This window comes from Bombina bombina, chromosome 4 (assembly GCF_027579735.1).
Source record: "Bombina bombina isolate aBomBom1 chromosome 4, aBomBom1.pri, whole genome shotgun sequence".
Taxonomy (NCBI): Eukaryota; Metazoa; Chordata; class Amphibia; order Anura; family Bombinatoridae; genus Bombina; species Bombina bombina.
This window is the reverse complement of record NC_069502.1, coordinates 751,250,570-751,274,386: the sequence shown is the minus strand read 5'-3', so window position 1 is coordinate 751,274,386 and position 23,817 is coordinate 751,250,570. Positions and strand designations below refer to the sequence as shown.

General features: G+C 39.6%; 2 protein-coding genes across 2 annotated transcripts in view; both read left to right on the top strand.

The window, feature by feature from the left end:
- LOC128656872 (DNA-dependent metalloprotease SPRTN-like) overlaps nt 1-23,817 on the top strand; it is a 218,297-nt gene that overhangs the window by 74,003 nt on the left and 120,477 nt on the right. The gene's annotated exons all lie outside the window — the stretch shown is intronic.
- Nucleotides 1-23,817, top strand: part of RBM34 (RNA binding motif protein 34) — a 50,330-nt gene that overhangs the window by 15,824 nt on the left and 10,689 nt on the right. The window contains exons 4-7 of the mRNA XM_053711036.1: nt 2,299-2,506; nt 3,403-3,462; nt 4,959-5,002; nt 5,961-6,044. Of these exons, the coding sequence (XP_053567011.1) occupies nt 2,299-2,506; nt 3,403-3,462; nt 4,959-5,002; nt 5,961-6,044 (396 nt within the window). The remainder of the gene's footprint in view (nt 1-2,298; nt 2,507-3,402; nt 3,463-4,958; nt 5,003-5,960; nt 6,045-23,817) is intronic.

Genomic DNA, 23,817 nt, shown 5'->3' with positions numbered 1-23,817 from the left:
TCAGGATGGTTTGGATAAGGGTTTGTCTGCAAGTTCCTTGAAAGGACAAATCTCTGCTCTTTCTGTCCTATTTCACAGAAAAATTGCTAATCTTCCTGACATTCGTTGTTTTGTACAGGCTTTGGTTCGTATCAAGCCTGTCATTAAGTCAATTTCTCCTCCTTGGAGTCTTAATTTGGTTTTGAGAGCTTTACAGGCTCCTCCGGCAAGAGTCCATGAGGCCCACCCTTTTTGTGGTGGTTATGATTTTTGTATAAAGCACAATTCCAATTCCTTGTTGATGCTTTCGCTCCTTTCTTATCACCCCACTTCTTGGCTATTCGTTAAACTGAATTGTGGGTGTGGTGGGGGTGTATTTATAGGCATTTTGAGGTTTGGGAAACTTTGCCCCTCCTGGTAGGAATGTATATCCCATACGTCACTAGCTCATGGACTCTTGCCAATATGAAAGAAATGAATTTATCAGGCAAGTTCTTACATAAATTTTTGTTTTTGTATTTTCACTTTGGATATATTCCTGCATATTGGTCTGTATTATTAACCCTTTGAGTGCTAAGCTGGATTTAATTTTTTTTGTTTTTTACTATTTTAATTTTAATTTTTTTTTTTAACTCCCCCCCCCCCCCCCCCAGATCCCCAACTTATACCATTGGAAAGGTTAGGCGATTAGGTCTTTGGGGTCTCTAGCTGCTTAGATGCCTGAGATACAGGCTTCTAAGCAGCATGCCCCCTTTCCCTATATTGTCCATTGTAATATTTAAATAAAGTTGCACAGTGACATTATCACACGAAACGGGAAGCCCCGGCGATGCCTGTCACTATACAGGTCGGATCGCCGGGGTGGGAGTCGATGGGAGCCCCCAGATTGCCCTCAAGGTGGGTGAGTGCTAGCGACGGCTCTGAGCCGAACAGTTTACCCCAAAATTTTCTCCCCTTTTAATTTGATCCCAGTGATCCATTTTACCTGCTGGAGTGTATTGAATAGTTTACAAATAGTTTGTTTAACCCTATTTCGGCATTTTAAATAGCTGATTTAGCCTTTGGTATCCCAACCTATACTGAAAGTTTCTATACCTAAAGGGATAGTAAACACCAAAAATGTTATTGTTTAAAAATATAGTTAATCCCTTTATTTACCATTCCCCAGTTTTGCATAACCAACGCTATTATAGAAATATACTTTTTACCTCTGTGATTACCTTGTATCTAAGCTTCTGCTGACTGCCTCCTTATCTCAGATCTTTTGACAGACTTGCATTTCAGGCAATTAGTGCTGACTCTTAAATAACTTCACGTGCGTGAGTAAAGTTTTATCTATATGGCACACATTAACTAACGCCCTTTAGCTGTGAAAAACTGTCATGCATTCGGATAAAAGGTGGCCTTTAAGGACTTAGAAATTAGCATATGAGCCTACCTAGGTTTAGCTTTCAACTAAGACTAACAAGAGAACAAAGCAAATTTGATGATAAAAGTAAATTAGAACGTTGTTTAAAATTACATGCCCTATCTGCATTATGAAAGTTTAAGTCGGACTTTACTATCCCTTTAAGTCCAGGCTATTGACAGGCTATGTAAACACAGCCAGCAGAAGAAATTACACTCCCGGTGGGTGTAGAAGAGAACTAATAAAATTATAATTTTACATTGTTCCTCTTTAGGTATTGGGCTTTGGTTTGCAGTCAAATATAAGATAAGGAAGCATGTGTGTGTACAACAAAAAGTGATAACATATTTGAGATCTGATTTTACCTGCAAGCTCAACCCATTGCAATATGCTGTGGTTTCAAAGCACAAAATAGCTATTTCATATACACAAATAAACGTGAATATGCCATTTCTTATACATTTTATACTCTGCAGCTGATATAACAAGTCAATGGAAATACATTAAAGGGACATGAAACCCCAAAAAAAATATTTCGGGATTTAGAAAGATCATGCCATTTTAAACAACTTTCTAATTTACTTCTATTATCTAATTTGCTTCATTCTCTTGATATTCTTTGCTGAAAAGCATATCTTGATATGCTCAGTAGCTACTGATTGGTAGATGCACATAGATGCCTCCTTGTGATTGACTCACCCATGTCCATTATTTCTTCAACAAAGGCTATTTAAAGAATGAAACAAATTAGATAATAGAAGTAAATTGGAATGTTATTTAAAATTGTATTCTCTACCTGAATCATGAAAGAACATTTTTGGATTTAGTGTCCCTTTTAAGGGAAAAACAGTTTTACAGTATACTGTCCCTTTAAGCCTTTGCAAGTTTTAAAACATGTTTTTGTATCTTAGGGAGCAATCGTTGGCAAATGCAGATGAAGAAGAAAACACAAAACAAAATCTTTCAAAGCAACGACAGACGAGTAAGAAGACACAACAAATTGATGACAACACTGGATTATTGCAGCCCCCCAAAAAAATTATAAACAAGGCAGAGGAAAGGATAAAAAATAAAAGAACTGTCTTTGTTGGTAATTTACCTGTAGATTGCACCAAGAAGGCAAGTTAATTGTTTTATTATGAGTATAATCCAAGCTTGATCCAGCTGACTAAGACTTCCCCAAAAGACCAAAGCATTTTTAGCATTTTTGCCATTACTACATTTAAACAGAAATGGAGCCTTTTTTTATATTTACCTATCAAAACTATATACTTTTTTTTAGTGGATAACCCAAAGTATTGATCTAGGACCATTTTGGTATATTTCATGCCACCATTTCACCGCCAAATGCGATCAAATAAAAAATATTGCTAACTTTTTCACAAACTTTAGGTTTCTCACTGAAATTATTTACAAACAGCTTGTGCAATCATGGCACAAATGTTTGTAAAAGCTTCTCTGGGATCCCCTTTGTTCAGAAATAGAGAGAGGCCCAGGACAGCAGCGCGTCATACAGGGTACGACGCTGGTCCTTAAGGGCTTAACGACTAGTCGTTAAGGGGTTAAAAAGCTCTGTTCCTGTGGCAGCCATTTTATTTATTACGTAGAATGTTTATGTCAAGCCAAAGATTTAATTGTCTGCTGTCTTACTCCTCCAGGTGTACTTGTGATCTTACTAGGGGTAGTTAGAGTAGGCAGACTGTGTTCATTTTTTTTTTTTAACCAAAAATACAAGCATGTGGGCAGATATATTTTTTATTATTTATTTTACCACCAGATCAGGCACATTGGCATATTTTTCTATTTCAATCATAAATGCAGATATTTGTTTCTGTTTATACCCTCAATGCAGCCTATATACACACACACACACACACACACACACACAAACACACATGTATAATGTGTGATTCTCCATGAAACATAACCTTTATTGTAGACACAGTGATGAAACTAATGTGTTTCATGCATTTTTGTTTTAAAGCTTTATTGTGATTTATATTTCACTTGTTTAGATGCTGATGTCTTTATTCAAAGAATATGGGCCTATTGAATCTGTGAGGTTTCGTTCTGTGGTACGTATTCTACTATAACTAAAATATTTAGATGAATACATTTAGTTAATTTGTTTAATTTACTGTAGTATTATGCGTCACTGGAAATGCAGAGGAATCTCAGTAATGACCTGTTCTATCACTACTACTAAATCTATATGATTTAACGGGGCAGTGTACTGTAAAATTTGGTTTCTCCTTACTGTGTTTCCAGTTTAAAATATATAGATATATAGACCCGGTGAGTGCTTACTGTGGATGTGGACTGTGGACTGTTTTTCATTTATAAACCATTGAGTGGTTGGATCAGCAATTTCATTTTGATCTATCAAATAACCGAAGGACACAGTAATATTTCAGTAGTACAATTAAGTTTATTGGATTAACAGAAAATGTACAATATGCATCAAAATGAAATTAGACAGGTGCATACATTTGGGCACCCTTGTCATTTTGTTGATTTGAATACCTGTAACTGCCTAGCACTGATTAATTGGAACACACAATTGGTTTGGTGAGCCCATTAAGACTTCATAGATAGGTGCATCCAATCATGAGAAAAGATATTTAAGGTGGCCAATTGCAAGTTGTTGTTCTCTTTGACTCTCCGCTGAAGAGTGGCAACATGGGGTCCTCAAAACAACTCTCAAATGACCTGAAAACGCTTTGCACTCCATTGAAGTCTAGAGGGGAATACATCATCATGGTCGTGATAGTCTAAGTTCCACTTTTTATGTGCTTTGGGTTAGCTCTGGTGCATAAACTTTCTACCTTCAACTTGTAATATGAGCGCAACACAACGTGCGCAAAAAGCCTCCATCTAGCAAAGTTAACGTGGGAGCAATAAATTGCACTCAGTTTGTAATCTAGCCCTTAATCGGGTATCCTCATGACAACAATAGGTGACTTGTTTTAATGATCAAATTAGCTATTGAAAATGCAAAAAAAAAACATTAAGGAATACTTCCCCATTCATTTAATACTGTGTAGCTGGTATAAAAAGTAATTTGTTCCACATTAAAGGGACACTTTCATGATTCAGATAGAGCAGGCAATTTTAAGCAACTTTCTAATTTACTCCTATTATCAAATTTTCTTCATTCCCTTGGTATCTTTATTTGAAAAGCAAGAATGTAAGTTTAGATGCCGGTCCATTTTTGGTGAGCAACCTGGGTTGTTCTTGCTGATTGGTGGATAAATTCACCCACCAATAAACAAGTGCTGTCCAGGTCTGAACCAACAATTGTCTGGCTCCTTAGCTTAGATGCTTTCTTTTTCAAATAAAGATAGCAAGAGAACGAAGAAAAATTGATAATCTGAGTAAATTAGAAAGTTGGTTAAAATTGCATGCTCTATCTGAATCACGAAAGACATTTTTTGGGTTCAGTGTCCCTTTAAGGGGAAAGAATTACAGCAATTGTCCCTTTAAACAATGCTTCATTAATTTTTTTTTTAACTGAATTAATAATCATCAAAGTTGGGTCATTAAATACTTTATACTTTTTTCTTCATTAAAGGCTCGAGCAGAGCCCAACATATCAAGGAAAGCTGCTACAATCTTGTGAGTATAATTGTTTCTATCACTACACTTGTTGTTCACACCTGATTTAAAGGGACAGTATCACCAGGGATATTTGTGCGTTATATCAATATCAGTCGAAGTTAAAGGGACAGTCTAGTCAAAATTAAACTTTCATGATTCAGATATGGCATGCAATTTTAAACAACTTTACAATTTACTTTTATCATCAAATTTGCGTTGTTCTCTTGCTATTCTTTGTTGAAAGCTAAACCTAGGTGAGCTCATATGCTAATTTCTAAGCCCTTGAAGGTCGCCCCTTATCTCAGTGCATTTGACAGTTTTTCAGTTAGACAGTGCTAGTTCATGTGTGCCCTATAGATAACATTGTGCTCACTCCTGTGGAGTTATTTATGAGTCTGCAATGATTGGCTCAAATGCAAGTCTGTCAAAAGAGCTGAAATAAGGAGGCAGTTTGCAAAGGCTTAGAAACAAGGTAATCACAGAGGTAAAATGTGTATTACTATAACTGTGTTGGTTATGCAAAACTGAGGAATTGGGTAATAAAGGGATTATCTGCCCCCTTATTTCAGTTTTTTGACAGACTTGCATTTTAGCCAATCAGTGCTGATTCATATGTAATTCCATGGGAGTGAGCCTAATGTTATCTATATGGCACACATAAACTAGCACTGTCTAGCTGTGAAAAACTGAAAATACACTAAGAGGCACCCTTTAAAGGCTTATAAATTAGAATACCTAGGTTTTGCCTTCAACAAAGAATACCAAGAGAACAAAGCAAATTTGATGATAAAAGTAAATTAGAAAGTTGAGTTGTGCATAAAATGAAATGCAAAAAAAATATAATATAGTCTATATAATAAGTCTTCACATCTATCTTCTTTGTCCTTGCTTAAATTTGTTGTTCCTAAATCCTTTTTTTTTTTATTATGCAAGTCTGAATATGAAAATAAAGTAATTATTTTACTTTTCTTTCTAGGCGTAAAGTTAACCCAAAAAGGAATAATATTAATGCTTATGTGGTTTTTAAAGAAGAGAGTAGCGCTTCAAATGCGATGAAAAGGTAAGTTTTCTGAAATTTACATTTCAACACAAGGTGGCGCTGGCGACTTCTAAAACGGCTTTTTCTGCTGTCAATTGTCTCCATATGAAAAATCAGTAAGCTGCAGAATCTAAGAAATGTCTATTGTATGTGATAGAAAAAAAATGCTAGATATTATTTTTTTAAATGGCTTTCTGGTGCATATGCCTACAATAGGGCTTGGTGTTATAATATTCTAAATATATCTTTATACAAATCCCCTTTGCCTGACTTCTCAATATTCATTACAAAAGAAGTCAGAAGTGCAGCTCCAAAGCAAAATATATATTTAAAGTGAATGTAAACTTAACACTACTCACTCATGGCATTGGATACACTTTTTAAAATTAGGCAGAGTTTAATTCATCAATATTTATATTGATTTATTTAGTCTAATGTTTACCTTTTATAAAGCTCCTACGATAAACGCCATTCCTCCACCTGCCATATTGTGGATTGACAGATTAGGGATCTCCAAACAACTAATCCTTGTCTCCCCCCCGGGGCGTTCAGCCCCTTTCCACAAACGCCATGCGTTTAGTATGCGCATGCGCTAAACAAAATTGCTGGCTGTAATCTACATGCTCATTCATGAGACATAGGGCTCACAGGTAAAGAGCGGAGATTTGCGCATGCGCAGATCCATTGGATAAAGGGAGCACTCTTCTGAGCTACGTAGAGAGCGGGTGGGACCGCTCTAAACATCACACAGTGGAGAACAAGGAAGTAGGGTTTGGGAGGAGTCTGCACATAAACGGGACTACATTTTAAACAGCTATATTTCATAAACCATAGTTGTGATCAAAAAAATTACTTGGCGACTACATTTTGGTACAGTAAAGAAATGCTTAGCAGTCTTCCAGAACTGATAAGTTGACATTCACTTTAATATCAAACTTCTGCTAACAGTAAAACAAATGCTCACAAGATAAATTGGTTAATAGTTGGAAAGGTGTTAAACACACATTAGAAGTGCTGCTTCGGACCAGAGGAGCAATGCAGTCTCCGAGCAGAGTTAGAACATGTAATATTGTTTTACTATTATGGCCCTTTTAAAGTCCTCTGTAACGTGGCTCCTAAGATTACATTTGTTTGTATTTGTGACAGACCCTTCTGTCAGGACTGATGGAGTTAACTGTGTTTAGCTTTAAGAAACTATTTTCTAAACACAGGTTGCTGGCTCCAACCATAATTTAGTTAGTGATAAGAATTCCATTGTTTGATCACCCTCAGAGAGAAAACGCCTAAGTGATAAGAAGAGCCAAGAGTGTCTTGTGGTTGAAGTGTTTAAGTAAAATAATTCTATTGTATCATGTCAAAGGGCTTGTTCCCTCCATGTAATGTACAACAGTCTTTCAACCCACATCTGGGGGGGCGGGGTCAGACCTGCATAAATACTAGGCATAGCCTTTAATAAATGACATTCTGTTTTAAACCTGAAACTGGCTGGGTTGTGAATTGCTGATTCCCTATGCAGGACATTGTTCCCTGGTACTAACCCTTGGTACACTGTTGGTACCGAAACAGTATTTGTATAATTTTAGATTTTAATGAAGCAATTAAAGAGACATGGAAATGATGCATTTCCTTTTATGTGCCCCTTCCTTTGCAAAATGTGTTTCATGTTTAATAAATTGCAAACATCAGTGAGTCACTTAGCATATTTCTACTCTGCTTTGTCCCACTCAGCCAATCAGAGGTGTAGGGGTGCACTGCTCAGTCTATGCAACTTCTTATTGGCTGCATGGAACAATGTAAAAGACGGAAATGGTTTGACTGATGAGATCCTAGGGTGTCCTTCCAATCAAATAAAGGAGCACATAGAAATATATTTTCTCTTGTAAGGTGTATCCAGTCCACGGATTCATCCATTACTTGTGGGATATTCTCCTTCCCAACAGGAAGCTGCAAGAGGACACCCACAGCAGAGCTGTCTATATAGCTCCTCCCCTAACTGTTACCCCCAGTCATTCTCTTGCAGTTCTCGACAAGAAAGGAAGTATCAAGAGATATGGGGTGTCTTAGTGTAGTTTATCTTCAATCAAAAGTTTGTTATTTTTAAACTGTACCGGCGTTGTACTGTTTTTGCCTCAGGCAGAAATTAGAAGAAGAGTTCTGCCTGAGGTTTTTGATGATCTTAGCGGTTTGTAACTAAGGTCCACTGCTGTTCTCACACATAACTGAAGAGTATGGGAAAACTTCAGCTGGTGGAATGGCCTGCAGAATTACCTGCTCTGAGATATGTTCAGTATATTTTTTTCTAGAGAGATGATAAGGTCTAGAAAATGCTGCCAGTGCCTGATATATTTAAGGTAAGCCTGATTACATTGATTTAACAAACGACTGGGATCATGCTTGCAGTAAAGGGTAATAGTCATGTTAATTGCTCTTATTACTTAGTATGTAAAACGTTTGCATGATATTTAAAAAACGTTTTTTACTGAAGGTGATATATCTTTATTTGGGGCCTAGTTTTCCACATGGCTGGTTAGATTTCTCCTAGGAGTAGTTATTTATGGCCCTCTCACTTTGAGTGCATGGTGGGAGGGGCCTATTTTCGCGCTCTAATTGCGCAGTAGTTTTTGCAGTCTGAGACATCCAGCTTCCCTGAAGGAGTCCCCTGACATTTAGGACCTCTGTAAAGGGTTTTTGTTCCTACAAAAGTCGTTTTAAGGGCAGGTAGGAGCCACAGTAGAGCTGTGGCAGTTTGCTTGTGACTGTTTATAACGGTTTTATCGTTTTTCTGATCCGTTTTTGAGCCTGAGGGGTTAATCATCCATTTGCAAGTGGGTGCAATGCTACTTTAGTCTATTATACACACTGTAAAAATTTCATAGAGTTTACTGTTTTGCAGTTTATGTGATTGTTTTTTTCCCTTAAAGGCACAGTACCGTTTTTTATATTCTGCTTTTTCACATTTATTAAAGTGTTTTCCAAGCTTGCTGGTCTCATTACTAGTCTGTTAAACATGTCTGACATAGAGGAAACTCCTTGTTCATTATGTTTAGAAGCCATTGTGGAACCCCCTCTTAGAATGTGTACCAAATGCACTGATCTTACTATAAATTACAGGTAGCCCTCAGTTTACGCCGGGGTTAGGTTGCAGAAGGAATGGTTGTAAATCGAAACCGTTGTAAATTGAAACCCAGTTTATAATGTAAGTCAATGGGAAGTGAGGGAGTTAGGTTCCAGGCCCCTCTCAAAATTGACATAAGTAACACCTAATACATTATTTTTAAAGCTTTGAAATGAAGACTTTAAATGCTAAACAGCATTATAAACCTAAAAATATACTGTAGATTGTATCATCATCAAACGAAGTTTAATAAACAAAAACATTTGCTAAACCGCACCTAATAAAATAACACACAAACACAGACTGTATCATCATCATCAATCTAAGTTTAATGAACAAAAACAAAATAATCACACAACAGACTGTATCATCCTCAAACTAAGTTTAATGAACAAAAACGTTTTTTTACTTGCATTTTTCTGCAGCTAAGGAAAGTGGCTGCTAGATCTTGTTCCTTTAAAAACAGATCCATTGCTCAGGTCTGGTTATACACTGATTAGCCTGCCTGTGTTTAATCACACAACAGACTGGATCATCATCAAACTAAGTTTAATGAACAAAAACGTTTTTTACTTGCCCTTTTCTGCAAACAGTTCTCTGCATTGAGTCTGCAGCTAAGGGAAGTGGCTGCTAGATCTTGTTCCTTTGAAAGCTGATCCATTGATCATGTCTGTCTTGCTTTTCTTTGCATGTGTTTGCTGCAACACAAGCTGACAGCTCCACCTACTGGCTATTTTAATGTATGCATGTGCTAATGCTTTCAATAGCAGTCATTGCTTTTCAATAGCAAAAAAAGGGCGTTATTCTGAAACGGCGCAAATTGAACCGTCGTAAACCGAGGGCCACCTGTATAAAGACCATTTTCTGGCTTTAAAAGATTTATCACCAGAGGTAATTGACAAGGGGGAAGTTATGCCGTCTAACTCTCCCCACGTGTCAGAACCTATAACTCCCGCTCAAGGGACGCCAAGTACATCTAGCGCACCCATTGCGTATACCTTACAAGACATGGCGGCAGTTATGAATCATACCCTTACAGAGGTATTGTCCAAACTGCCAGGGTTACAAGGAAAGCGAGACAGCTCTGGGGCTAGAACAAATACAGAGCTCTCTGACGCTTTAGTAGCTATGTCTGATATACCCTCACAATGTGCAGAAGCCGAAGCAGGAGAGCTTCTATCTGTGGGTGATTTTTCTGATTCAGGGAAGACGCTTCAACCTGATTCTGATATGTCTACATTTAAATTTAAACTTGAACACCTCCGCGTGTTGCTCAGGGAGGTTTTAGCAACACTGATGTTTTTCCAATCCCTAAGAGGTTTTCAGAAATTATTACTAAGGAATGGGATAGACCAGGTGTACCGTTCTCTCCCCCTCCTGTTTTTAAAAAGATGTTTCCTATAGATGCCGCTACACGGGACTTGTGGCAGATGGTCCCTAAGGTGGAGGGAGCAGTCTCTACCCTAGCGAAGCGTACAACTATCCCTGTCAAGGACAGTTGTGCTTTTCTAGATCCAATGGACAAAAAATTAGAGGATTACCTTAAGAAAAATGTTATTCAACAAGGTTTTATTCTCCAGCCTCTTGCATGCATTGCCCCAGTCACTGCTGCTGCGGCCTTCTGGTTTGAGTCTCTAGAAGAGGCTCTACAGGTAGAAACCCCGTTGGATGATATCCTTGACAAGCTTAAAGCTCTTAAGCTAGCCAATTCATTTGTTTCTGACGCCGTTGTTCATTTAACCAAGCTAACGGCTAAAATTTCAGGTTTTGCTATTCAGGTGCGTAGGGCGCTATGGCTTAAATCCTGGTCAGTTGACGTTACTTCAAAGTCTAAGCTTCTCAACATTCCCTTCAAGGGGCAGACCCTATTCGGGCCTGGACTGAAGGAGATCATTTCTGATATTACTGGAGGAAAAGGTCACGCCCTTCCTCAGGATAGGTCCAACAAATTAAGGACCAAACAGAATAATTTTCGTTCCTTTCGAAACTTCAAGAGTGGCGCAGCTTCAACTTCCTCTAATACAAAACAAGAGGGAAATTTTGCCCAGTCCAAGCCGGTCTGGAGACCTAACCAGGCTTGGAACAAGGGAAAGCAGGCCAAAAAACAGCATGAAGGATCAGCCCCCGATCCGGAAACGGATCTTGTAGGGGGCAGACTTTCTCTCTTCGCCCAGGCTTTGGCAAGAGATGTCCAGGATCCCTGGGCGTTGGGAATTGTGTCCCAGGGATATCTTCTGGATTTCAAAGGTTCTTCCCCAAAAGGGAGATTTCATCTCTCACAATTATCTGCAAACCAGATAAAAAGAGAGGCATTCTTACATTGTGTTCAAGACCTCCTAGTTATGGGAGTGATCCACCCAGTTCCAAAGGAGGAACAGGGGCAGGGCTTCTATTCAAATCTGTTTGTAGTTCCCAAGAAAGAGGGAACCTTCAGACCAATCTTAGATCTCAAGATCTTAAACAAATTTCTCAGGGTCCCATCCTTCAAGATGGAGACTATTCGAACCATCCTACCTATGATCCAGGAGGGTCAATATATGACTACCGTGGACTTAAAGGATTCTTATCTTCACATTCCAATACACAAAGATCATCATCGGTTTCTCAGGTTCGCCTTCCTAGACAGGCACTACCAGTTTGTGGCTCTTCCCTTTGGGTTAGCCACGGCACCAAGAATCTTTACGAAGGTTCTAGGGTCCCTCCTATCGGTCCTAAGGCCGCGGGGTATAGCAGTAGCCCCTTACCTAGACGACATTCTGATACAGGCGTCGACTTTTCAAATCGCCAGGTCCCATACGGACATTGTTCTGGCATTCCTGAGGTCTCATGGGTGGAAGGTGAACGAAGAAAAGAGTTCTCTATCCCCTCTCACAAGAGTTTCCTTCCTAGGAACTCTGATAGATTCTGTAGAAATGAAGATTTACCTGACAGAGGCCAGGTTGTCAAAACTTCTAAATTCCTGCCGTGTTCTTTATTCCACTTCACGCCCTTCAGTGGCTCAGTGTATGGAAGTAATCGGCTCAATGGTAGCGGCAATGGACATAGTGCCGTTTGCCCGCCTACATCTCAGACCGCTGCAACTTTGCATGCTCAGTCAGTGGAATGGGATTACACAGATTTGTCCCCTCTACTAAATCTGGATCAAGAGACCAGGGATTCTCTTCTCTGGTGGCTATCTCGGGTCCATCTGTCCAAGGGTATGAGCTTCCGCAGGCCAGATTGGACAATAGTAACGACAGATGCCAGCCTTCTGGGCTGGGGTGCAGTCTGGAACTCCCTGAAGGCTCAGGGCTCATGGATTCAGGAGGAGGCACTCCTTCCGATAAAGATTCTGGAACTAAGAGCGATATTCAATGCTCTTCAGGCTTGGCCTCAGCTTGCTGCGTCAGGTTCATCAGATTTCAGTCGGACAATATCACGACTGTAGCCTACATCAACCATCAAGGGGGAACAAGGAGTTCCCTAGCAATGTTGGAGGTTTCAAAAATAATTCTATCGGCAGAGGTTCACTCTTGCCATCTATCAGCTATCCATATCCCAGGAGTAGAGAACTGGGAGGCGGATTTTCTAAGTCGGCAGACTTTTCATCCGGGGGAGTGGGAACTCCATCCGGAGGTATTTGCACAGTTGATTCAACTTTGGGGCAAACCAGAACTGGATCTCATGGCGTCTCGTCAGAACGCCAAGCTTCCTTGTTACAGATCCAGGTCCAGGGATCCCAAGGCAGCGCTGATAGATGCTCTAGCAGCACCTTGGTCCTTCAACCTGGCTTATGTGTTTCCACCGTTTCCTCTGCTCCCTCGTCTGATTGCCAAGATCAAGCAGGAGAGAGCTTCGGTGATTTTGATAGCACCTGCGTGGCCACGCAGGACTTGGTATGCAGATCTGGTGGACATGTCATCCGTTCCACCATGGACTCTGCCACTGAGGCAGGACCTTCTACTTCAGGCTCCTTTCAACCATCCAAATCTAATTTCTCTGTGTCTGACTGCTTGGAGATTGAACGCTTGATTTTATCAAAGCGTGGTTTCTCTGAGTCGGTCATTGATACCTTAATTCAGGCTCGAAAGCCGGTCACCAGGAAAATCTATCATAAGATATGGTGTAGATATCTTCATTTAAAAAAGAATGCGAGGAGCACAGGTATAAGTGTGTAACAAAAAAAAATATGTTTATTAAACATGCGCAAATGAGTGAATTAACACACAAAGCGGTACGTCTATGTGACAAAACCAATCTCGCCACTGTACATTGGAGGGCCTGTTATGGAACATTCTTTGGGCTGGAGGTACATGGGCTTAAGGATACCCAGAGACTGCATGGAAATATGGAATGTTATATGTTGGACACCCCATGTACTTTCATAACTCTGTCTTATGTCTATGTCACCCTGTATCCATAAATACAGGATGGGTACAGGGTGTGAGTGCCCCTTGTGGGAGCAATTGTGACTCTATAAGCCAAGTGGGCATAAAAGACTTTATAGCTAATAAGAACTGTTCCTATATTCAGTAATAAGATGTATTCTATGTATGTTTCAGATCTGATTGTGTCTCAGGAGTCTGTCTGGGTAAACTGATTGTGTCCTTGTGTGATTATGTTAACTAGACTGCCCAACATCAGATTGTCTGAGTAAACGTTCTTCCCTAGTTAATTAACTTAATATGTTAATCTGTTTTACCTGTGAATAGACAATTGTTAGAGGTTTGATGCATTGTTCATATGTTTGCTTTACTGTTAAACCAATGCCCTTTGTAACCTGAAGCCAGGGTGTATAAATCTGTGTGCTGCCTTCAAATAAAGTAGTCAGTCTGTTTTAAACCTGAAATGTGGAGCTTGGTCTTATGTTTGCAGGGAAACTGATCAAGGTTGTGAAGTGCTGATTCTGTATGCAGGACATTGTTCCCTGGTACTAACCCTTGGTACACTGTTGGTACCGTAACATTGGTGGCAGCGACGGGATGAACCTTATCGCCCAGAAGAGCAACTACACAAGCCAGTAACCTCAGGAAGAGGGGGATTATTACAATACTGACTAAGATGGAAAAGAGAAAAGTAAATTTTGCAGCTTTTAAAAACTTCCTGGAAACAGAAGGAGAGATTGATGGGTACCTTGCGGATTTTGAGAGGCAATGTGCACTACACAAGGTACCCGCAGAGGACTGGGTCACAATATTATCTGGAAAATTATCCGGCCGGGCCAGAGAGGCTTTTCGGGCCATTCCAGATGAGGAAGTCAGGGATTATAATACTGTAAAAGAGGCTCTGCTCTCCAGGTATGCGGTTACACCGGAGGCATACCGGAGGCGGTTCAGAGACACTGTTAAATTAGCTGGAGATTCCTACCTTGAGTGGGCATGTAAGGTGCACCGCACAGCAGCTCACTGGATAGCGGGGTGCCAAGCCATATCTGGGGAAGAGGTGCTGCAGCTATTCCTGTTGGAACATTGCTTCGACAAGTTACCCGCAGGAGTTCGAGAGTGGGTTCGGGACCGTAAACCCTCCCCCCTGCAGGAAGCGGCTCGCTTGGCAGATGAGTATACGGATGCCCGCAAACTGGACACTGCTACCACTAAGCCCCCTGCTAGAGTGGAGTACAGACCCCCAGTCACCCCAGCAGCTGCCAGTTACCAAACCCCGGCGCACCGCTATACCACACGGCCTCCGGCCACGAACTACCCTCAGAGAGCCCTGTTCAATTTGCGGGGCTACTCACAACCTATTCGGTGCTTTAGATGTAAGCAACTAGGGCACAAAAGACCAGAGTGTCCCCTAAACGCAGCGAACCAAGCGCAGTCCTGGAGAAGACCCGCCGGCGGAATCCCACGTAATCCTCAGCCTGCGGCCCGCTACGTAGAGGCGCAAGAATGCTGGAGCATCCTACATGAGGCAGACCTTGTGCAAGCTGCCCACCGGAATAACCGGCAACTGGTTAAAGTGAATGGGAAGAAGGTCAGTGGTCTACGGGATACTGGTGCTACCATGACCTTGCTTCAAAAGAACTTGGTGTCTGAGAAACAGTACACTGGAGACACTGTGGCTGTGAGGGTAGCAGGGGGCGATGTGTTCAGCCTACCTGTTGCCAGGGTACATTTGGATTGGGGAGTGGGCGCTAGACCTGTGAATGTGGGGGTCAAGAAGGACTTACCTGCTGATGTTCTTCTTGGAAATGACTTGGCCCCCCTTGTTTCTGCCTACGCTCCTATGGGTCCCGCTGATGTTAACTCTGTGACTACCCGTGCCCAGATCCATGCAGCAGAGACTGACCCACCTGCTGTTAAGCCCCAGGACGCTGAGCTCAGTAAATCTCTATCCGCTATTGATATGTGGAGGTCCCGTTACAATGCGCTGATGAAGGAGAAGAGGAGCGCAGAGGAAAAAGCACGTTTAGAACGTGAATCTCTGCTAGACAAGCTGCACCGACAGACTGCAGAAAACACCAGCTTGAGAGTGGGACATGAAACCTTAAAGACAAACTTAGCGACACTTGAGGAGAAGCTGACGCTGGCTCATAGTGAGGTGCAGCAACTCAAGGGCACCCTATGTCAGTATGAAGGGATTGTGGATACCTATAAAGAGCAGGTACAGAAAACTCGTAAAGAAGCTGATGGGATTTTGAAGGACTGTTTGGCCCTGGTCTGGGCACTGAGGAATTTGAACCCTTGTTTGCATGGACAGGAATTCTCTCTCATAACGGGAATCCAGATGGATTGTCCCAGCAAACTGACATGCCTACCAGGCGCTCTGGTGGTATATGGCACAGTATATACCTTGGACAGCCGAGCATGACAAACCAGAGGGAGAGGAGTTTGATGGTCCTGGCTTGTTATGGGAGTCCTTTGCAGAGCCTGACTTTGGGAGCCCAGACTCCATTCCCCAGCGGCAGGCTGCGTTGGTCCTGTCCCCCAGCAACACGGCTGTTTAGCCAAAGGGGAGACGATTGGTCTCCCCCTCCAGCAGCACAGCTATGTATCCAAAGGGGAGACAGTCGGTCTCCCCCTCCAGCAACCAGGCTCCCACCAGGCTACTTCCATGGTAGTGCTGGCACCCGGGCAGAGTACAGCTGGTCTCTGCCCACCTCGCAACCCACCAATTCAGCGTACCAGTCCCCCACACAGCTGTGGTGAGGCACCTGGACATGGACAAGTTTTCCCCGTACTCAGGTGTAGTAACCATTTATTGTGGGTGGGCTGTACTACTAATTGTGTTTTATGGGTGGGTTGCTGGACTAACCAGGGCACTGACCGGCAGGAGGTCAGATACCCTGTTAGTCTGTTTGGAAAAGGGGAGAGATGTGACAAAACCAATCTCGCCACTGTACATTGGAGGGCCTGTTATGGAACATTCTTTGGGCTGGAGGTACATGGGCTTAAGGATACCCAGAGACTGCATGGAAATATGGAATGTTATATGTTGGACACCCCATGTACTTTCATAACTCTGTCTTATGTCTATGTCACCCTGTATCCATAAATACAGGATGGGTACAGGGTGTGAGTGCCCCTTGTGGGAGCAATTGTGACTCTATAAGCCAAGTGGGCATAAAAGACTTTATAGCTAATAAGAACTGTTCCTATATTCAGTAATAAGATGTATTCTATGTATGTTTCAGATCTGATTGTGTCTCAGGAGTCTGTCTGGGTAAACTGATTGTGTCCTTGTGTGATTATGTTAACTAGACTGCCCAACATCAGATTGTCTGAGTAAACGTTCTTCCCTAGTTAATTAACTTAATATGTTAATCTGTTTTACCTGTGAATAGACAATTGTTAGAGGTTTGATGCATTGTTCATATGTTTGCTTTACTGTTAAACCAATGCCCTTTGTAACCTGAAGCCAGGGTGTATAAATCTGTGTGCTGCCTTCAAATAAAGTAGTCAGTCTGTTTTAAACCTGAAATGTGGAGCTTGGTCTTATGTTTGCAGGGAAACTGATCAAGGTTGTGAAGTGCTGATTCTGTATGCAGGACATTGTTCCCTGGTACTAACCCTTGGTACACTGTTGGTACCGTAACAGTCTATAACGAACCAAAAAACAAACAGTGTGAGGGGGGAAAAAAATATATATAACCACCCCGGGGTTAAGACTGAACAGAGAAAAATCTGCTGTATTTTACAGACTGCAAATAGACAGGTATACGCGTTTCAGCAGATTGCCTTACCTCATTACCCCCCCTCACACTGTTTGTTTTTTGGTTCGTTATAGACGTACCGCTTTGTGTGTTAATTCACTCATTTGCGCATGTTTAATAAACATATTTTTTTTGGTTACACACTTATACCTGTGCTCCTCGCATTCTTTTTTACTTGCTATGCATGGCCGTCCTTGAGTGAGCACAGGTGTGGGGTGAGCGCAATATCCAGACCGCAAAGCTAGCTTGTTGTCAGAGACACCTGGAGAGGAGGAGCTACATACCGCACCGACTACGGAGGTTGCTTGGGAGCTGCACAGTACCCAGCCACGGACGGAGATACTAGCCATACGGCGGTAATCGGTACACACAGGACGATTCCTGGTGGGGGTCACATGGATCGGAGGTACGTGCTTGCTTAGCCTTGAACATTGTACAGTTTTCCTGTCACACACCTCTTGGGACTTACCTAGATATAGCGGTGGGCTAATAGTGATTGGAACCTGTTTGGGAAGGAAAACAGACGGGACCTTACTCCTCAGAAACCAGTGCTCAAGACTTGTTATGAGAGCACTGTGTATATGCGAGCTGCAAACTTAATCACTGCAGGTTACAAATTGCACTGCGGAGCACGCCGCACCAGAGGCTACCCTCCTTTGAATTATTTTCCTTACTTTTGTTTATCATAGATATCTTCATTGATGTGAATCCAAGGGTTACTCATGGAGTAAGGTCAGGATTCCTAGGATATTATCTTTTCTCCAAGAAGGATTGGAGAAGGGATTGTCAGCTAGTTCCTTAAAGGGACAGATTTCTGCGCTGTCTATTCTTTTGCACAAGCGTCTGGCTGATATTCCAGACGTTCAGGCGTTTTGTCAAGCTTTAGTTAGAATCAAGCCTGTGTTTAAACCTGTTGCTCCGCCATGGAGTTTAAATTTAGTTCTTAAAGGGACAGTCTACACCCTATTTAAATCTTACTCACCTATTGAAACACACAAAACTAGCATTCTTAGTTGGGGCCATGCTACAGCTGCTTGAAAGCTGTACCTGTATTCTTGTAAAACATTTCTTTTCTTAACGGCCTAAAATGGCCGTCAAGCTCCGCCCCCTGATTCATTCTTGTCCGTATTGTGGCTGTCTTATGTGACCAGTATAATAGTGCACGTCTGATTTTTTTAATGCTGTTGTCTGTTACAGCGCATGCTCATTTTGTTTATTGTAGCCTTTAAAGCAGCGGACTGTAATAGAAGACGGACCGTTCTTTATTTTTTGAAGTCACTATATTTTATTTGGGGTTTTTTTCAGCATTAGCTGTTCTCTTTTTTTTTTTGCCTTTGTTTTATTTCTTGTGCAACACTGTTTTTAAAATACTTCTATATGTATAATATATTGGCAATAATTCATTTATTTATTTAATAAAAGTGATGTATTTTAGTATAATATTGTACTGAATCTTGTATCTTTTTAGTATACATAGTAACATTTAACTTAACTGTTTCAAATTATTGTTCATATTAGGAGGTTTCCATATGATTTTTTTTATGTATTGCATTAAATTAATAATCTTACTCATATATTTTCATGATTTTTATAAGATATGCAACCGGATGATTATCTGTAAAACAATTCTATTTTTTGACTCACACCATTAACAATATCTATTTTAAAATATACTTATTTCAAATATTCTCCCCATGTCCTGTGCGCACCATCTGTTGGATTTTGATGCTTGCCCTGCAAGTGCAGGTCTTGATTAAGATATTGCCGGAAAGTTATCTTGGTATTACTCTTGAAGAGGAGAGGAGATGGAGAGGAGCTGTGCACTTCTTTAACACATTTGCTATCCCTCCACACCAAATACTCCAACAGAATACTGCACTTTATTTCTTGTCAGTACATTACATCTATTTTGGAAGCTTTGGGGTTAATAACATCTGCTGGCATAGAGTAGTTTAAAGAAGCAACCAGCGGAGGAAGGCTGCTCTATCTGAAATTGCCAATACTTCGTTAGTTTCCCAGTTTTATGAGAAGCTTTTGATCCTACACTATTGTTTGTCTGGCCGTAACAACTTCCTCCCACTATCTGATTTTCTGAAACTGCATGGAAAAACGCTACTAGTGTTCCTATTTTATTACCTTGCCTCTCCCAGCTCTATCCTTAGCAATAAACTATTTAAGATGACCCCTGACTGGATAGGAAATGCTGCTAGTGTCCAGACATGATCTCTCTTACAGACGGTTCATCTTTTACCCGCAGTCTTCAGAATTAGTTTTACTTTCCTCCCTCAAATAATTTTCCAATGTAATTCGATCACTGGTTGTAATTATCATGTTTATAAATATAAATGTATATATTTCATCTTCTAGTGGAGGTGGAGCCTATAATTCAAATATTTTAATCATAAACATATCACACATGAAAAATAAATTATAGAATTGTTGTTACTCAATAAGAAAAGCATATTTATTTTGCTCATATGATACCTAATAATCACCATTAACAAAATACATTTTGTTTTTAAATTATCTTCAAAAAGAACACATTTAAGATTACCTTGTGTAACTATTTTAAAACATGCATCCTTTACAGAGTTACTTTGTATAGTTTAAAGGTTATTTATTTTATGTGTATGTGCATCAGTATTTGTGTGCTTTGTGTGTGAATATGTAAGTATGTATGTATTTGTTTATTTATTAATTTGATTGCGTTTATTTTATTGTGTGTGTATGAATTGACTTATTACCTGTGTGAGCATTTAAGTGTAATTTGTAACAATATAGACCATTTAAATCATGCATGCCTATCTTGTATTATGCTCATAACTTACTTTTCTTTTAGACTTTGCACAATGAAGTAATTACAAATACCACATTTACTGCAATTTTAATTTTTTTCATACCAAATCTAAATTTTATAATAATAGTACTACATGACCTCTTGTGGAGTCCTCACACAATTTATCTTACGTTTTCTTTAGCTACTCACTATTCTAATTGTATTTTCAATCTCACTACGAATAACTTAATAATCATAATAAATGCAAAATCATACAAAGATATGTCTTTTTACATAATCCACTTTACACACAGACATTTTTATTTCTAATTCGTCAATATGAATATATAATCTTCTAACATTTATTCTATAACACACCTGGATCACCATCCCTTTTATCTGATAAAAATCAATCTATTATTTAATAGTATATACATTTTTAGATATTAACAAAGTCTTATTATTTAGTCATATTCTACACATTCACACAACTGTCCACTTTCGATCATCAGTGATATCCATCTTATAATTTCCATAGAAATGTCCTCAAGGATCCTTCACAATGTTCATTTCTGAAGCATTCTACTAAACCACTCTCTATTAGGCTTTTATCATCCCTACATGATCATTATTATGTAGATTCCAGCACCATTCTAATATATCCTGTTCAAATAATGCAACAGTCTGCAGGATAATCACATATCCCCTTTCCCTAATGCAAGGGTCTGCAGCATCTTACCATCCACTAACACAATTGTCTGCAGCATCGTAACATATTCTACTCACCAAATACTAGTGTTTGTAAAATAATCTAATATCCTCTTCAGCTACTGCAAACATCTGCAGTATTCTTACATATCCCATTGCCATAATCAAAGATCTTACATCCTCACACGACCCATTCTACTAATACAAGCAAATGCTCACATATCTTTTTGTTATACATTCAACCTCCTTATCATCCTGCATCCAGGTACCTACTGCATCATCATAACCACATAATCTCTCCTGATATGTTCTAAAAAAATATACTATAGATGTCAGTGATGTCACAGTTTTCAATCAACGTTATCCTCACACAGTAAAAACAAATCTCTTTTTGCAGTCACACGTAGTATTAAACAATTATTCAAATAAAGAGACCTACTTCGTCAATTAATACTTTTTTAGATTTTTTTGAATAAATAGATCTAAAAATATTAATTATTTATAATGATTTAAATATTTTAGTATTGTTATATTTTTTCTTTTCTTTGATGTATTAAGAATGTTGCTATCATTTTTTTAATGACATGCTTGACGAAAAGAGCATCTGTGGTGATACAGTGTAAATTGTACTTTACTATTCCTTGAAAGAGTTTTTTTTTAATATTTGAAGCTGCAGCTGTGTGTGAGATAAGTGTTAGGGAGGCAGGTCTAAAAGTGATTGCGGGTTGGGAAGGGAAAGACCGGTTCAGGATGGAAGAGACCAAGAAAGAGAGAAATATACAGGGAGAAGAAAAAAGGATTGTTCAAAAAGAAAATGGGGAAGGATTTCTTCAACATAAAATTAACATACCGCAATACAAAATAAGCTGTAGAATAAATATGACAAAATAAAGAAATCAACCGGAACGAATATAACAAAGTAAAATAAACACGGACTGCATAGGCAGCAACACTCCTAGGTATTAACTACGCATGCGCAAATCAGTATGCGCGTTCAAGAGAACTTATTTGCGAGTCGATGGTAATTGACTAACAATAAAGATAGCCTAACTTAGACACAAGAGGGGGCGGAGCTTGACAGCCATTTTAGGCAGTTTAGAAAAGAAACGTTTTACAAGAAAACAGGTACAGCTTTCAAGAAGGTGTAAAATGTAACCAATTAAGAACACTAGTTTCATGTGTTTCAACAGGTGAGTAACACTTATAATAGGGTGTAGACTGTCCCTTTAAGGTTCTGCAAGGGGTTCCGTTTGAACCTTTGCATTCCATAGATATTAAACTTTTATCTTGTAAAGTTCTGTTTTTAGTAGCTATCTCCTCGGCTCGAAGAGTTTCGGAGTTATCTGCTTTACAATGTGATTCCCCTTATCTCATTTTCCATGCAGATAAGGTAGTGTTACGTACCAAACCTGGTTTTCTTCCTAAGGTGGTATCTAATAAAAATATCAATCAGGAGATTGTTGTTCTTTCACTATGTCCTAATCCTTCTTCAAAGAAGGAACGTCTATTACACAATCTTGATGTGGTTCGTGCTTTAAAATTTTATTTACAAGCTACGAAGGATTTTTGTCAAACATCTGCTTTGTTTGTGGTCTACTCTGGACAGAGGAGAGGCCAAAAGGCTTCGGCAACTTCTCTTTCTTTTTGGCTAAGAAGCATAATCCGCTTAGCTTATGAGACTGCTGGCCAGCAGCCTCCTGAAAGAATTACAGCTCATTCCACTAGAGCAGTAGCTTCCACATGGGCTTTTAAGAATGAGGCTTCTGTTGAACAGATTTGTAAGGCGGCGACTTGGTCTTCGCTTCATACTTTTTCTAAATTCTACAAATTTGATACTTTTGCTTCTTCGGAGGCTATTTTTGGGAGAAAGGTCTTACAGGCAGTGGTGCCTTCCGTTTAAGCGCCTGCCTTGTCCCTCCCTTCATTCGTGTCCTATAGCTTTGGTATTGGTATCCCACAAGTAATGGATGAATCCGTGGACTGGATACACCTTACAAGAGAAAACAAAATTTATGCTTACCTAATAAATTTATTTCTCTTGTGGTGTATCCAGTCCATGGCCCGCCCTGTCATTTTATGGCAGGTGTTTTTTATTTTTAAACTACAGTCACCACTGCACCCTATAGTTTCTCCTTTCTCTTGCTTGTCTTCGGTCGAATGACTGGGGGTGGCAGTTAGGGGAGGAGCTATATAGACAGCTCTGCTGTGGGTGTCCTCTTGCAGCTTCCTGTTGGGAAGGAGAATATCCCACAAGTAATGGATGAATTCGTGGACTGGATACACCACAAGAGAAATAAATTTATCAGGTAAGCATAAATTTTGTTTTCAGTTGCAGTGTTGGTGACCAAACATTAGCAATGATATTTAAAGGGACATCAAACCCAGACATTTTTTTGTGTGATTTAGATAAAACATACAATTTTAAACAACTTTCTAATTTACTTTTATTATCATTTTTTCTTTGTTCTCTTGGTATCTTTAGTTAAAAAGCAGGCATACACGTGTCTGGAGCACAATAGTGCCACAGCTTTGCAAGAATGTTATCCATTTACAAGAGCACTAGATGGCAGCACTATTTCCTGTCATGTAGTGCTCCAGATGCCTACCTAGGTATCATTTCAATAAAAAAAAAATACCATAGGAACAAAGTAAATTGAAATCTTTTTTTAAAATTTTTTTTTGGGGTTGTATATAACTTTAAAGGGAGATTAAAATCAATGAAAATCTGTTTTTTTATGCATCATACATTTTAATTAATTTGCAGTTATGCACGAAAATAGACAAGATATAAATAAGCTCCTGTACATATTAACCAATCACTGTGCACAGGGTTCTGCATTTCATATTCTGAGGGGAGTGAAAGCACTACACATTTCATAGTGAAATTACAGAAAAAAATGTTTAGTTATATGAACATATTTTAGAAAGAGCAGTTCTTTTTTAATGGATAGGAAAGCCAACATTTAAACTTGCATGAGTTAGATAGAACATTTAATTTAAAGACATTTTAAAATGTACTTCTATTTTTCAAATTGACTTTGTTCTTTTGGTATCCTTTGTTAAA